This window comes from Salvelinus sp. IW2-2015, linkage group LG1, assembly GCF_002910315.2.
Source record: "Salvelinus sp. IW2-2015 linkage group LG1, ASM291031v2, whole genome shotgun sequence".
In the NCBI taxonomy this organism is placed as follows: Eukaryota; Metazoa; Chordata; class Actinopteri; order Salmoniformes; family Salmonidae; genus Salvelinus; species Salvelinus sp. IW2-2015.
The window spans coordinates 54,079,351-54,094,339 of NC_036838.1; the positions used below are offsets into that span (position 1 = coordinate 54,079,351).

The following is a 14,989-nucleotide window of genomic DNA, read 5'->3' on the forward strand; positions in this document are numbered from 1 at the left end:
CTTTACTTAAAAGCAGGTGCTGTGTACTTTACTTAAAGCAGGTGCTGGTTGTACTCTTTACTTAAAAAGCAGGTGAACTGGTTCTACTCTTTACTTAAAAGCAGGTAAACTGGTTCTACTCTTTACTTAAAAGCAGTTGAGTTGGTTCTACTCTTTACTTAAAAGCAGTTGAGCTGGTTCTACTCTTTACAAAAGCAGGTGAGCTGGTTGTACTCTTTACTTAAAAGCAGGTGAGCTGTGGTGTACTCTTTACTTAAAAGCAGGTGAACTGGTTCTACTCTTTACTTAAAAGCAGGTTAACTGGTCTTACTCTTTACTTAAAAGCAGGTGAACTGGTTCTTCCTTTACTTAAAGCAGTTGAGCTGGTTCTACTCTTTACTTAAAAGCAGTTGAGCTGGTTCTACTCTTTACTTAGAAGCAGGTGAGCGGTTCACTCTTTACTTAAAAGCAGGTAAAAATGGTTCACTCTTTACTTAAAAGCAGGTGAACTGGTTCTACTCTTTACTTAAAAGCAGGTGAACTGGTTCTACTCTTTACTTAAAAGCAGGTGAACTGGTTCTACTCTTTACTTAAAAGCAGGTTGAGCTGGTTTTACTCTTTACTTAAAAGCAGGTGAGCTGGTTGTACTCTTTACTTAAAAGCAGGTGAGCTGGTGTACTCTTTACTTAAAAGCAGGTGAACTGGTTCTACTCTTTTACTAAAAGCAGGTAAACTGGTTCTACTCTTTACTTAAAAGCAGTTGAGCTGGTTCTACTCTTTACTTAAAAGCAGTTGAGCTGGTTCTACTCTTTACTTAAAAGAGGTGAGCTGGTTCTACTCTTACTTAAAAGCAGGTGAGCTGGTTGTACTCTTTCCTTAAAAGCAGGTGAGCTGGTTCTACTCTACTTAAAAAGCAGTTGAGCTGGTTCTACTCTTTACTTAAAAGCAGGTGAACTGGTTCTATCTCTTTACTTAAAAAGCAGGTGAGCTGGTTTTACTCTTTACTTAAAAGCAGGTGAGCTGGTTCTACTCTTTTTGGCCATTTTCTGTCGTTTTGTGGTGGAAAACTGAACGGATCGAGCATAAAATGTAAATCCTGTTACCCATAGATAGACAGGCTAGAAACGGTTGGCTGCAATTAGATACATGCTCCACAGAGCCATCCTTCCATAATTGATGCTGTTTCTAGGATATCACTACCAAGCAATACCGTTGCACAGTATGGTGACTGGTGTAGTATGTAGTGACTTTAAATATCCCCTTTCCTTAATTTGGTATACTACGAAAGCAATTGGTGTTCATATCTGTTTATAAGCATGAAATTAATCTGACTGTGAGTATCGAATTAACTATGAAGGGGCTTATAGATTTTTCAAGCACCCAACATTTATGCTAAAATATTCCTTAGTTTGAAATCACAGTTAAAAATAAAGAATCTGTGCAGAAAGGGCTGTGAAAACTGTAGTTTATTTCCTTGTGTTTAAATAGTGACTACGTGTTACATTAATTAAATTTGTGTACAATATGTAGAAAAGTGGTGTTCGGTCCCCAGATGTAAAAAATAACATTAGCGAATCCTTCATTCATAGCCTTTTTGAACCTCAAAGTGATACGGAACAAACCACACTTTCACTTACAACAGTGGTCACCAACCTTTTCTGAGTCAAGATCACTTTCTGAGTCAAAATGCAAGCCGAGATCAACATTAACCAATTAAAAAAAGTTATGCAGCAATGATGTTTGTGCAGTAGGCTATAGGCCTAATACATTATCACAGCATATTGGCTATGCTTGAATTGCCCTGCCAATGTTGTTCTTCTCAGACCATTTTGAAATAATATTGAAAAAACAGTATATGATCACACTAGTAATAGATCATTTGTTGTATTACTTGTGAGGCACAGATGATGGAGCATAATAATTAGCTTTTTTTACTGGACTGATGGTCAGTCTGAGGGGTGGGATGGAGCAGCGGGTAGGCTGCCTCACCTGACCAACCATCCCTCTACTCTCCCTCCCTCCGCTGAGAAAAGGAGAGACAGCCTTCCAGCTGATGGCGAAACTCAAGTAGCACTTCATTATTTCTGCCTCATGCACCAATTCATGTTGTTACTCCTATMACATTGTCCAGAGAAAGTGAAATATTTCTCGATATTAAAAAAGACAAGCCGCTAATAATAACAACGGATGTTTATCGAAACACTTTGCTACTCATTCATTTCAGCTGCAGTGCTGTTGTAGCGTGAGTGGAACTAGGGAGAATGCACATTATATGGCTTACAAAAGTGTTGAACAAAGTGTTGACAGTGCTGAATAACAACTTAAACATTACTTATAAAATCAGAAGCTTTTTGGTGTATTCGTTGAGTCTCTCTCTAGTCATAGTTTTTGAAATCTCAGTATCAACTTTGCTGTGCATTCAAGGCTTCTTTTTACAGTCTAGGCTTGAGGAAGCTGTGCAGACATGGTGATCTGAGCTATCTGATTGGCCAGTGGTAGGTCTATACATAGCCACGGGAAGTACGGGTGCTGAGGATGCTGCAGTACCCCCTGATAAGATATATTTTTTTCAACAAATGATTACTCCTGTATGAGCAACGAAAAATACTTGTCAGACAAAAATTATACGCAGCAGCTCACAGAAGTGTTTAGTGGTCAACTAGGAATGCCTTGGAGATCCGTTTGGAGAAAGCGATTGACCGGTTGGTGACGACTAACTTACAACATTGAGAATGATTAAGTGCTATAACATTTCGAGACAATGGGACTATAAGGTTCTAACTGTAGCTATTTGAATACGTAAATGATAGACTCAGAACACATCACCAAATACATTACAACATGTATTATGATTAGATAAATGACTTACTTTATGATTACTGACAGGTTTGTTTTTTGCTGCCGTGCCATTATTGCTGGCTAGACCATACTTAGAGGGAAATGTCAAAGACATGTTCTGATTGGTCTGTCTGTATTTGTTCAGGTTTGTGATTGGATTGCAGAAAGAACCTTACAGCGCCAAGTTCAAATGGGTTTATGCAGATAACTTATATATACAGTACCAGTCAAAAGTGTGGACACACCTAGTCATTCAAGGGTTTTTCTTTATTTGTACTATTTTCTACATACTAGTGAAGACATCAAAACTATAAAATAACACATATGGAATCATGTCGTAACCAAACAAAAAAGTGTTAAACAAATCAAAATATATTTTAGATTCTTCAAAGTAGCCACCCTTTGCCTTGATGACAGCTTGCAGAGTCTTGGCATTCTCTCCACCAGCTTCACCTGGAATGCCTTTTCAACAGTCTTGAAGGAGTTCCCACATATGCTGAGCACTTGTTGGCTGCTTTTCCTTCAGTCTGCGGTCCAACTCACAAACCATCTCAATTGGGTTGAGGTCGGGTGATTGTGGAGGCCAGGTCATTTGATGCAGCACTCCATCACTCTCCTTCTTGGTCAAATAGCCTTTACACAGCCCAGAGATGTGTTTTGTCTCAGTGTCCTGTTGAAAAGCAAATGATAGTCTCACTAAGAGCAATCAAGATTGGATGGCGTATTGCTGCAGAATGCTGTGGTAGCCATGCTGGTTAAGTGTGGCTTGAATTCTAAATAAATCACTGACAGTGTCACCAGCAAAACACCCTCACACCATCACACCTCCTCCTCCATGCTTCACGGTGGGAACCACACATGCAGAGATCATCCGTGCACCTACTCTGCGTCTCACAAAGACACCGCGGTTGGAACCAAAAATCTCAAATTAAGATTGATGAGACCAAAGGACAGATTTCCACCGGTCTAATGTCAATTGCTCATGTTTCTTGGCCCAAACAAGTCTCTTCTTATTATTGGTGTCCTTTAGCAGTGTTTTTTTTGCAGCAATTTGACCATGAAGGCCTGATTCATGCAGTATACTCTGAACAGTTGATGTTGAGATGTGTTTGTTACTTGAACTCTGTGAAGCATTTATTTGGGCTGCAATTTCTGAGGCTGGTAACTCTAATGAACTTATCCTCTGCAGCAGAGGTAACTCTGGGTCTTCCTTTCCTGTGGTGGTCCTCATGAGAGCCAGTTTCATCATAGCACTTGATGGTTTTTGCGACTGCACTTCAAGAAACTTTCAAAGTTCTTGACATTTTCCGGATTGACTGACTTTCATGTTTGAAAGTAATGATGGACTGTCGTTTCTCTTTGCTTATTTGAGCTATTCTTGCCATAATATGGACTTTTACCAAATAGGGCTATCTTCTGTATACCACCCCTACCTTGTCACAACACAACTGATTGGCTCAAACACATTAAGGAAAGAAATTCCACAAATTAACTTTTAACAAGGCACACCTGTTAACTGAAATGCATTCCACCTCATGAAGATGGTTGAGAGAATACCAAGAGTGTGCAAAGCTGTCATCAAGGCAAAGGGTGGCTGGCTACTTTGAAAAAGCTTTGTTTAATACTTTCTTGGTGACAACATGATTCCATATGTGTTATTTCATAGTTTTGAAGTCTTCACTATTATTGTACAATGTAGAAAATAGTACAAATGAAGACAAACCCTGGTGTGTAGGTGTGTCCAAACTTCTGACTGGTACTGTAACGTTTTCAAAAATCGAACTTCACAGGCACATGAAGAACCATCTAAAGATCAATTATATGTGACTTAACAATTTTTTTACCAAAATGTCAGATAGAACCTTGTATCTACAAACATCAAARTGAAACCTAATCGAATCCTTTTCACAAGCACCATAAGTATATTAAACATACACCTCTTTGTATAATTAGGGCTGGATTCCATCCGTATCGCAGAAGATCTGCATTATAACTCAATAGAAATTATAAAAAGGCAAAGTTCCCGGGATCACTGAGACTGCATTCACGGTGAATGCTACATATGTCAGCTCAATCGGAAATTACCTTAAATGTATACGTGGAGCTTCCGCGATACGGATTGAATCCAGACCTTAATTAAGGTAAACGTAGTGAAACGGTTCGACCAACCTTCATCAACCTGTTTTAAATCTATTTTAAAAGTATTACATTTGGAACGTCACAACTTCTAAAACCACATACAAGCACCATTTCACTTTCTCACATTAAAATAGGAAGTATTAGGAAATACTGTGCTGGCTTATAGGGAAAATTGCACCCATTAGGGTCAAAGGCTGTGGACTTTACATAGATATCAAGTAATACATTTGATCATCATTTTAGTTTTTTGAATTCACGAGCACTGATTAAAACAAAAGCAGCAATGGATCAGAATGTGCTTTGTGGTAATTTAATGTACTGGATCGTACATTACATTATGCAGTTTGATTTAATTTGTCATTGAGGCACAAATACAATAATACATGGCTATAGCCTACATTATCTGTTGACCATTCATTTTTACCTAAATTATTGGCCTTTCACAGTTCAAAATCCCCTTTTAACAATCCTATTCTATGCTGGTTCAGTGGAGAACAGGTAGCTTTATGAGAAAGTATACTGTTTTTACAACTATATAAAATATAGTTAGTCTTTTAATAATTATTCATTATCTGAATAACAAACTTCCATATCCACTTTGCTTTCCTGAGATAAAAAAAATCATACTTCTTTAAAATACATGCGTGCATCACACACACACCACATTAACCCTACATCTTGTATATTGAAAAAGAAAATATATACCACATCTACCTTCAACTTTAAGTAAGGTGCACAGAATCAACAGAACTTTATCATTACTTTACATTCTTGGTCAAAATACAGCAAAAGAGTAAAACTACAGCAAATCATTAATTTAATCAATTTAAATGTACATAATTTCATTGCTACAGTATCCCCTATCCTAAAAGAGCATCATAGTCTATGTACCATACTAGCCTGCCACTGGTCGGCCGGATCCCAGTGATGGGCCAATTTTTTGGGTTGTCCTTGACTCGGCTGAGCTGAGTGACCAGCTCATGTTTGCTCTTACCCATCACCAGCACACCCACTTTCTGGGCCTGGTTGATAGCCTTGAGGGTGAGGCTCATACGCTGGTGAGGCTTGGCTGGGCTCTCGGTGAAGGCTACTAGACTGTTCCCACGTGCGTCTAGTTTGCTGCCTGGGAACAGAGAGGCAGTGTGGCCGTCGTAGCCCACTCCCAGCAGTACAAAGTGGAAGCTGGAAGCATTAACCAACTGGGTGATGTCGCTCTCATAGAGCAGCGCTCCACTATCCTCCTCCACACACAGCCGCTGGTTCATCTGCACCGGCATGGGGTGGATGTTGAAGTAGGACATCTTCACGTGTTGGAGCAGGTGGTCGTGCAGGGTGCGGAAGTTGGAGTCCAACTCTGTGAGAGGCACGCATCGCTCGTCCACCATCCACACGTGGGTGTCCCTCCAGGGGAAGGAGTAGTGGTGATGGGCCAGCCTCTGAAACAGAGCTAGGGGACTGGAGCCCCCGGAGAGGGCAAGGTGGAAGCGTCCGCCCTCCCTTACTGCGTTCTCCGCTGCGACCTGGAGGTCTGCGGCCAGCCGCACGATGAGCTCCTCGGGCCAGGCAGACACCATGTCAGCGCTGCGGTACTTCCCCTGCATCACCTGGAAGCTCTCCGTCCCAGACCCGCCCATGTGGTCCTGGGTGACCATGACCACTGCCTCATTGGCGAAGGTCACCTCCCGTCCCAACAGTTTGAAATCCAGCATGTTGCCATTGTCCGCTCCCCCGGGATACAGGCGGGGGAAGGTGTCGGCCAGGCTCTGCAGGAGAGGTGTCCAGAAACTCCAGGAGGCCAGCAGGTTCTCAGCACTGATAAAGCTGTCCTTCCGGCCTTGGAAGATGTGCAAAATGAGTTCTGCGTAAGCCTCCCTCTCCACCGTTGGCGTCAGCACGTAGTAGTCTGAGATGGGCAAACCTAATACACTGACATCTTTGTGTTCTGTTACCTCCTTCCACTCAGTGTCCATCAAGTCTGGCTTGAACAGGTTCTTACTCACGAGAATGGCTGGGTACTGCAGAGTGCCGTGGCCAAAGTAGAACACAATCTGCTTGGGCTTGCAGTGGACGCTGCTGTGGCTCTGGATACAGAAGATGTCATTCTTGAACAGAATGCGAGCGTAGCCTACGCGCTCATCCAGCATCTTCCCTGAGGTCAGAATGACTGGCACGCCCTCGTACTGGGCTAGGTCAATGTGCACCATTATACCTGAAATAGAAAAAGCAGTTTTATCACAGATTTTTTTAATTATCTATGTATCACATGTAGGGCCCTATGTTTTGGACTATCATGTCACATGACTGAGACTTTAACCTTAATTTTAAGCCGTTTCAAGAAATCAGAATTACACCAAAAATGAAAGCATTTGGCTGAGGATGGTGCTGGAACATCTGACATAAAAAGAAAGGGGGATAGTTTGATGAAAAAGCTTTAAATAAAAGGTTAACAATCAGATCATGTGACATGATTGCCCGAAACACATGGCCCTAATCATATGTTATTACTATATGACAAAACATTTCTCCTTTAATAAGCCTTTAATGCACAGGCTGAAGAGAAGAACTCCTACAGACAAACGTTCTCATGACACTTACCAGCGAAGGTGGGGGTGAGGCTGAAGTACTCCTTTGTTTTGCTCAGTTCTTCCTGTACCTCTGCATTGTAGGCCTGGTACTGACCAATGGCAGCACAGTTCCTGTCCAGGTGCTGCAAGGCACTGAAGATCTTCAGCTTGTTCTTGAGGACCTCCTTAGTGTTGCTCAGGTTGGATGGGAGCTCCATGGTCAGAAGGGTCATGACCTCAGTCAGGTGGTTCTGTATCACGTCCCTGATCACGCCATACTGTTCATAGAAGGGGATGCGACCTGTGACAAAGAGAGAATAAATCAAACAATCCAAAACTCCCTGACAGGTGATGTTACTATCCCCATCACATATTTTATAGAGGGGGTTAATACACTTGCTTTAACTATACAGTACCTTTGGCATCCAGGGTCTCCTTCAGTACAATCTCAACTCTCTCAATGTGGTGCTTGTTCCAGATAAGATCCAGATGCTTGCTGTTCTCCCTTCTGAATGGCAAAATCTTAGAGACAACCTTTTGAGTATAAAAACAAACAATAGAATAAAAACCAGTTGAGTTGACAGTCGTTTTGCACTGCTTCGCTAAGGTTTTAGTCATCAATCTTGCAAAAGGGCAGAATTGTATCAATGTAGTAGTGTCCCCCCCTATGACCTTTGGCTTTCACCTCTAATTGTTTATTTATGTCTGAGAAAAAAAATAATTTTCAACCCATATGATCTAGTAGGCAATATAAGTATAATAAAACATTTACAAATATAATATGATAAAAATACAAAATTATCTCAATGGAGCCTTTTCATATTTTATAATGTCCATACAGTATAAAGTTAGAATCTGTTTCTAACTATCTACCTAAAATATTTCACCTTCTTTATTACTTTACCAAACATATCATGACATTAGTGATGTTCACAAATGTAACAGATTTTAGACTGTCTAAATCAACATTTAGGCCATTTAAACAGCGTGTTTTCCTCCTGTAGACAAAGGGAGAAGGGCTATGTAAAGGGATCGATTTTGTTGTTCTGAGCATATGCTATGTGTCTGCCTCCGATGTAAAACAAATGTTTGACTTCCACACAAATGACTTCTTTTCTTTTAGGTTTAAGGAAGTGTATAGCCATGAAAGTTATGTATTTAGATCCACCTCCTCGAGACAAATTCAGCGATTGCTTTGCCATATGTGTGTGCCGTGAAGCAGTCAAGCTAGATAAATGTTTTTCTAAGGACCACCCCCCAGAAGATGTTTACATAGTCCTAGGAAGCTCAGGCTGTCTTCTGAAATCAATAAAATAAGTCATGTCAACATTTAAAAAAAAATCTAAGTAATTCTAGTGCACGATTTCAGGAGGGTCAGCTTAATTAAACCAAAGACCTGCTTCAAATGTGAAGTATTGTGTTAAAGTGTAACCTACTATGTATGGACTGATCAAGAGGCCTACATCACCTGCTTCCCTAAATAGTGGTCGATCCTGTACATCTCGTTGTCTTTGAGGGAGGCACCCAGTTGAGTGGACAGGAGTTGGGCGCTACTGAAATCATGGCCAAATGGCTTCTCCAGCACCACCCTCAACCACGCCCCGTCTGTCGGCCTGCAGCTGTTGTTGATCTTCTCTGCAATGTCCGCATAAGCGAAGGCTGGCACTGACAGGTAGAACAGCCTGCCTGCCTCCACTATGCCCTCCTGCCTCAGCTGCTCTGTCAGGTGTTTGCCCAGGGCCTGGTAGTCCTCTGAAGTATTCAGCTGACGATACTCAGCCAGCCTCAGGAACTGCTCCTTCACCAGGGCACAGCGCTCCACAGACAACTCCCGAGGACAGACCACTCCCTTCAGCACTTCAAACAGGATCGGCGTGGCCTTATCGTTGGGCGACAGGCCTCCGCCATAAAAGGAGAAGCTGTAGCCGCTACTGACCTGGTTAGCGTACAGCTGGAAGAAGCCCTGCCACAGGTACTTCTTAGCCAAGTCACCTGTACCTCCCACTATGACCACTGACACGTGCCCTAGGCTCTGTGCTCCCTTGGCCTCCTTGGCATAGCCTCTCTGGACACACACGGTGGCCAGAAGCAGCAGTGCTGCCCACACAACCTTCCACATTCTCTGGTCCAACACAGATCAGCTCCTACAGGAGAGAGACAGAGCAAGAACAATCAGAGAACTTCAAAAAGGGGATTTACAGACCGGTTGAGGATTGCTAAGTATTTCCACGTTATTAACCCATAATCACAGTGGCTGAATTACCCACTTAAAACACACATTGATTACAGTCGTGGATTGGTTTTCCGCCAATGCAAGCAGGAATTCTGTGAGGCAGCCTAGCCTACTTTTAATAATGTGGCATATTTGGTTTGTGGGTGCAAAGTGTCAGCTCTTAGTTATTCCATGAACTACAACATCACCCCCCAACATAATCTTCTTACATGTCTCTGTCATAGGTTCATCTATAGGTAAAAGTATTTATTTTTTGTGTCAAAGTGAGGGAACTACTCTGTCAGTAGATAACATGTCAATCCTGTGGTAAATGTTCTTCACATTGATTGTATTCAAGTGGTTGAACCCCGAGGCCTACGTTTTGGGGTGGAAAGTTAGAGACAACCGGACTGCTCAAATTGCAGAGAGAGACAATGGTTTCTAGACTGAGCCCATTGAAAAGAGTGTGGCTAAGTCAACATTTACAAGATAAACAGACGAGGCATCTACCGTAAACAGCTTGCGTAACTTTACTGTAACGTCTGAAATCATAGTTTAGTATTGAAGTTTACACAGCAAACAACAAAAGTCAATGCCGCTGAATTCTTCTGGGAATCAAATACTATTGGAATGGATGGAAACTTATTAAAACATTTACATTTTTAGCTGACAGTAAGTCAAGATTAAGGAGTGGTCCTATCCAAACAACCCAGATCACAGCTCTGACTGCAGGACGTTGACCAATAAAAAAGAGGAGTAAGGATGAACATAGGCCGGGTCATTCAGTGTGAACAAATATCCATGGCATTAAGTTCCTGAAACTTTGGGTAACCAAAACCTCCTTTACCACACTTAAGACCACACATTGTATAATGATTTCATTGACAGTGACATAAAGACTTGCTCTGTACTGTATACACATTGTAAGTTAGGCTAGTGGCAAAGATATAGGAACCATCTCAATAATAATTTGAGATACCTATCCCACGTGTCTAAATCCAGATCCCCRTGAGAAAATGCCTTTGACCTTTCAGGGAAATAAAAAATTACATGGATATATAGTTGTCCCATTTTCATACAGAACGACTCATTTATGACTATGAGGGATCAACTCAGTTCCAGTAAATAGTGTACAAAATACTAAAAATACATATTTTGAGTAACGATTAAGTATTAACTCATGATAGGTGCAGAACTAACAAACCATTGAATTTATAACTTCTCAAAAGTTCTATTGTGAGGGGAAAACTAGATAGCCCATAGCAGCCTGATGAATAACAACAGTGCTCACATTGTTAACCCAGTCTGCCTCTGAGGACATTAGAGAATTGCAACACAGTCCTCCACATGATCTGAAAGGCTGGATATTGGAAAGTCAAAAATGTACCATCCTGAAATTATACAGTAGCCTACACTCAATAAATGTGGAACTTTGTAGAAACTCATAACCCACCCAGTGCAAATGTATTGAGCCTTGAAGCCTTCACTCAACTAAAAAACAGAACCAAATGGTTTAACATCCACCTTCTGCCTAGTGTGTTTATCACATTTACATCCAAATGATATGTTAAACCTTGAAAAATAAGCAATAATAGCTAGCTTTTGGATACTATTTTCTCCTACTATTCATTTCTGACTGAAATACAAAAAGAGACTAAATAACCCTGGCTAAAATATGATGTATTTGTCATGAATAGTGTTCTCTCACCTATGGCCCTGCCATCACAATCTATGCCCATACAATAGGTCTGACAGTTACACCTGCTAGCTGTCTGACTTCAGCCATGCAGTAGATGGATACAATGTTACCCAACAACAGCGTTTCAGGCCATTTACAATCACAATAAATTAATGTTGTATAGCTAATCCATCTCACTCAAACTATTCAAACTAACCTAGTCTGAACATAAAAAATTATAAACTAATTCATCTCACTCAAACTATTCAAACTAACCTAGTCTGAACATAAAAAATAATAAGCTAATCCATCTCACTCAAACTATTCAAACTAACCTAGTCTAAACATTTTAAAAAATACAAAAAAGATATACATTCTATGGAAATTAAGTTTACCTTCTCCCTCGACAGTCGAGTTCGATGAAAGATCGCATCCATCGATATTTATGTCAAAAGACACTTCCTAGAGCAGTCATGTGACATCCGAGCGCTTGAATAAATTATGCGTTTCACAGTTATGTGACCATACCAAATAGCCCGTACATTTCACCAGAGGCGTAATTGTTCAGTCAGTTACATTGGGATCCTGCATTAAACCATTAGGTCGGATGCAAATGCATTTTATTTGTGTTGCTCTAGATTTTTATGAAAATTTTACAAGAAAAAAAAGAGTGCGGTTGTTCACCTGAAACTACACAAAAGTTACGTCTGACAGTTGTAGGGAATTGAAGAAGAAAACGAAAGCCGAGCATGGCAGTAGCCTGTCCCTAGGCTATTTCACTGCGTGCGGCTGAACTGACATAGTCTTGCTAATGCCAGCCTCTTTGACAATCAACATAACATGCTTTCGGCATTTGAATGTGAAAGAGGTTAATGGTATTCATATCATATGCTACAATAGTAGTCAATTATTCAATAACACTGTTTAAAAATCAAACAAATCATGACAAATGTTGACCCTCTAATCTATATTATCCCATTTATTTAAAATCACCGTTTAGTTGATACCACAGGAGGCTGGTGAAAGGAGGACGGCTCATAATAAATTATGGAATGGAGTTAATGGAATGGTATCAAACACATGGAAACTATATGTTTGATGTGTTTGATACTAGTCCATTCCAGCCATTACTATGAGCGCGTCCTCCCCAATGAAGGTGCCACCAGCCGCCTGTGGTTGACACCTCTGGCCCTTGTCTTCGGGCTCCCATCTCTCCAACTCCTACACATGACTGCCCTCTACTGGTGTACTACAGTTATTTAGAATTTCCATCTGAGGTACTGTACTTTGTAGAGTCACTTTGGTAACACTCTACCCCCCTGCCTTTTTCTTTTGTTATAGAATAATATATACAATAAATAAAAAATWAAATAACAAGATTATAAAATATGGTKAAATTGCCTGGCCTACTTTACATCATGATCATGTATTGTTAAATATTGAGAAACMAACTCAAAATTGCCATACAGTAAATTCAATATTCTTTAGGAATTAGTCTTGGCTATGCACCAGAACAAGAATGATACAACAACCAAATAAACATTTACCACCAAAAAATTTTACATTTACCACCACATCTTTTCTTTAACTAGATAATGACTCATATAAGATATTCAAATAAATGACATATTTGATTTTGTATCCTGAAACATTTGTTCGTACTGCATCAGCTGATCAGCCGTCTCATGCCATCATTCAGTGCCTATGGAACCAAGAGCAGGTGGAACCAAGAGCTCTTTTGGCCTTTTTTCAATACTTGCAGTCTTTACCACATGCCAGATTTAGACTGTAGTCATCTTAAATCAACCTCCCTGCACAAAAACTATCAGATAAGGTCATGCAATTTTCCCTGAAAACACCATATTGACCTTCAACTACACAAAAGCTACTTATAACACTATATTAAATCTTGCCAATACACACACCACACACACTCAGCTTTAGGTCCAGTGGCCATACCCCAGAGCCCTCCCAAGTAGCCTTCCACTGTGAAATGTAAACAGTGCTTCCTGAGTACGTGTGTGTGTGTGTGTGTGTGTGTGTGTGTGTGTGTGTGTCTGTGTGTGTGTGTGTGTCTGTGTGTGTGTCTGTGTGTGTGTGTGTGTCTGTGTGTGTGTGTGTGTGTGTGTGTGTGTGTGTGTGGGTGAGAGAGAGAGAGAGAGAGAGAGAGAGAGAGAGAGAGAGAGAGAGAGAGAGAATGGGCCCATACAGAGTTTGCTAGCCCAGCTGTCCCTGCCATAACCCAAGACTTGAGAGGCAGCGCAAGCTCCGCAAGACACAGCTGGAGGGCCACTGTATTCTAACACCTCCTCCCCCCAGGCCTTCTACCCAGTACCTAGCTACCTTCCTTCCCTTTGTTCAGACTTCAGGGCAGACGTCGTCAAGCCGAGCACACAAACGAACGCATATGAATGTCTGCTCTCATCTTCATTAGGCCCCCTCGGCCAACACACATCACATTTACTACGGCTATTTACCAAATTACATTTCACTTTCGTTTGTGCTCTGGCTCCCCCTCTACGTTCCACACAAGATCTGGGGGCAGGGACTGAACCTAAAAACACAAACTGCTACTCATCTTCATCTGGTAGAATGTACTGATACAAAGGACAAGTGCAAGATAAGAAAAATATGTCTCATTCAATTTGTTATTAACTTTCTTTGTAAAGTAAATACTGTAAAATGTAATTACAGTTTTTGTGATCTCAAATAAAACACTTGCCCCTTCAATTACTTCAAAACTCTCTCATTTGGATTCACTGTTATTTCAATTATTTTATCATTGCATATGTATTTGGCACCACACTACAGGAGGGGATTTTAACATGTTACCCTGGACTGACTCTTAAACTTGATAACCACCATCACTGTGTCTTTCCTAAACACACTGTGCTTTGTCTAAACAGTTCCATCAACTCATTCTAGAAGTATTTCATTCTGCTAACCACCAATCAGCCGTGATAGGTAATATGCTGCAGTGATGCAGATGCTGGCAGTGATGATGACTGTTCAAAGAGTGAAGTCATAGTTAAACTTCTCCCTTGTGTGAGTAATTGTTTGTGTGTTTCAACTGCATACTCACATTTCTTGCATCCATAGAGTGAAAACATGTCCGAACAGGCTCTTTTCTTTGCTTCTGAACACCACCCTTAAAAAAAGTCCCTTTTAAAACACACACAGACGCCGCCCAAATTCCAGTTGTGAGAGGTGCTGAAAAGATTTGGGTTTCAGTGTGATAAACTTAAGAGTACATTGTAAGACAAACAAAGCCCCTCTCATTCTTAGAGAATACATGGGGTCCTTGTTGACAGGTGTGCAACACCACTCTATACTATAGATGGAAATCTAGAGGTACTTAGCCATGGACCTAGCCCCCATTTGTTTTACTGGAGCAAGTGACTTGCGAAGAAGATTTTCTGTTAACTAGTCCTTTAGACGCTTTGTATGTAGTTTGGTCCTTCAACTTTCCCCCAAACACACACAATCTGTTTTAAGGATTATTTAAGTGATTAACAATGACTGATAGAGGATTCAGCAACCAGAACAAACTCAATAGAAATCACTGACAGAGGCGGTGGC

General features: G+C 40.9%; 1 protein-coding gene across 1 annotated transcript; it reads right to left on the reverse strand.

Moving 5' to 3' along the window:
* Positions 1–1,427: 1,427 nt before the first annotated feature.
* On the reverse strand, positions 1,428–11,886 carry h6pd (hexose-6-phosphate dehydrogenase (glucose 1-dehydrogenase)). The gene is made up of 5 exons (XM_023996722.2): positions 11,806–11,886; positions 8,989–9,664; positions 7,937–8,054; positions 7,552–7,821; positions 1,428–7,165 (listed from the first exon to the last, which is right to left on the reverse strand). The coding sequence occupies exons 2-5, from the start codon at positions 9,637–9,639 to the stop codon at positions 5,817–5,819; spliced, it is 2,388 nt and encodes a 795-aa protein (XP_023852490.1). The 5' UTR covers positions 9,640–9,664; positions 11,806–11,886; the 3' UTR covers positions 1,428–5,816.
* Positions 11,887–14,989: the final 3,103 nt, after the last annotated feature.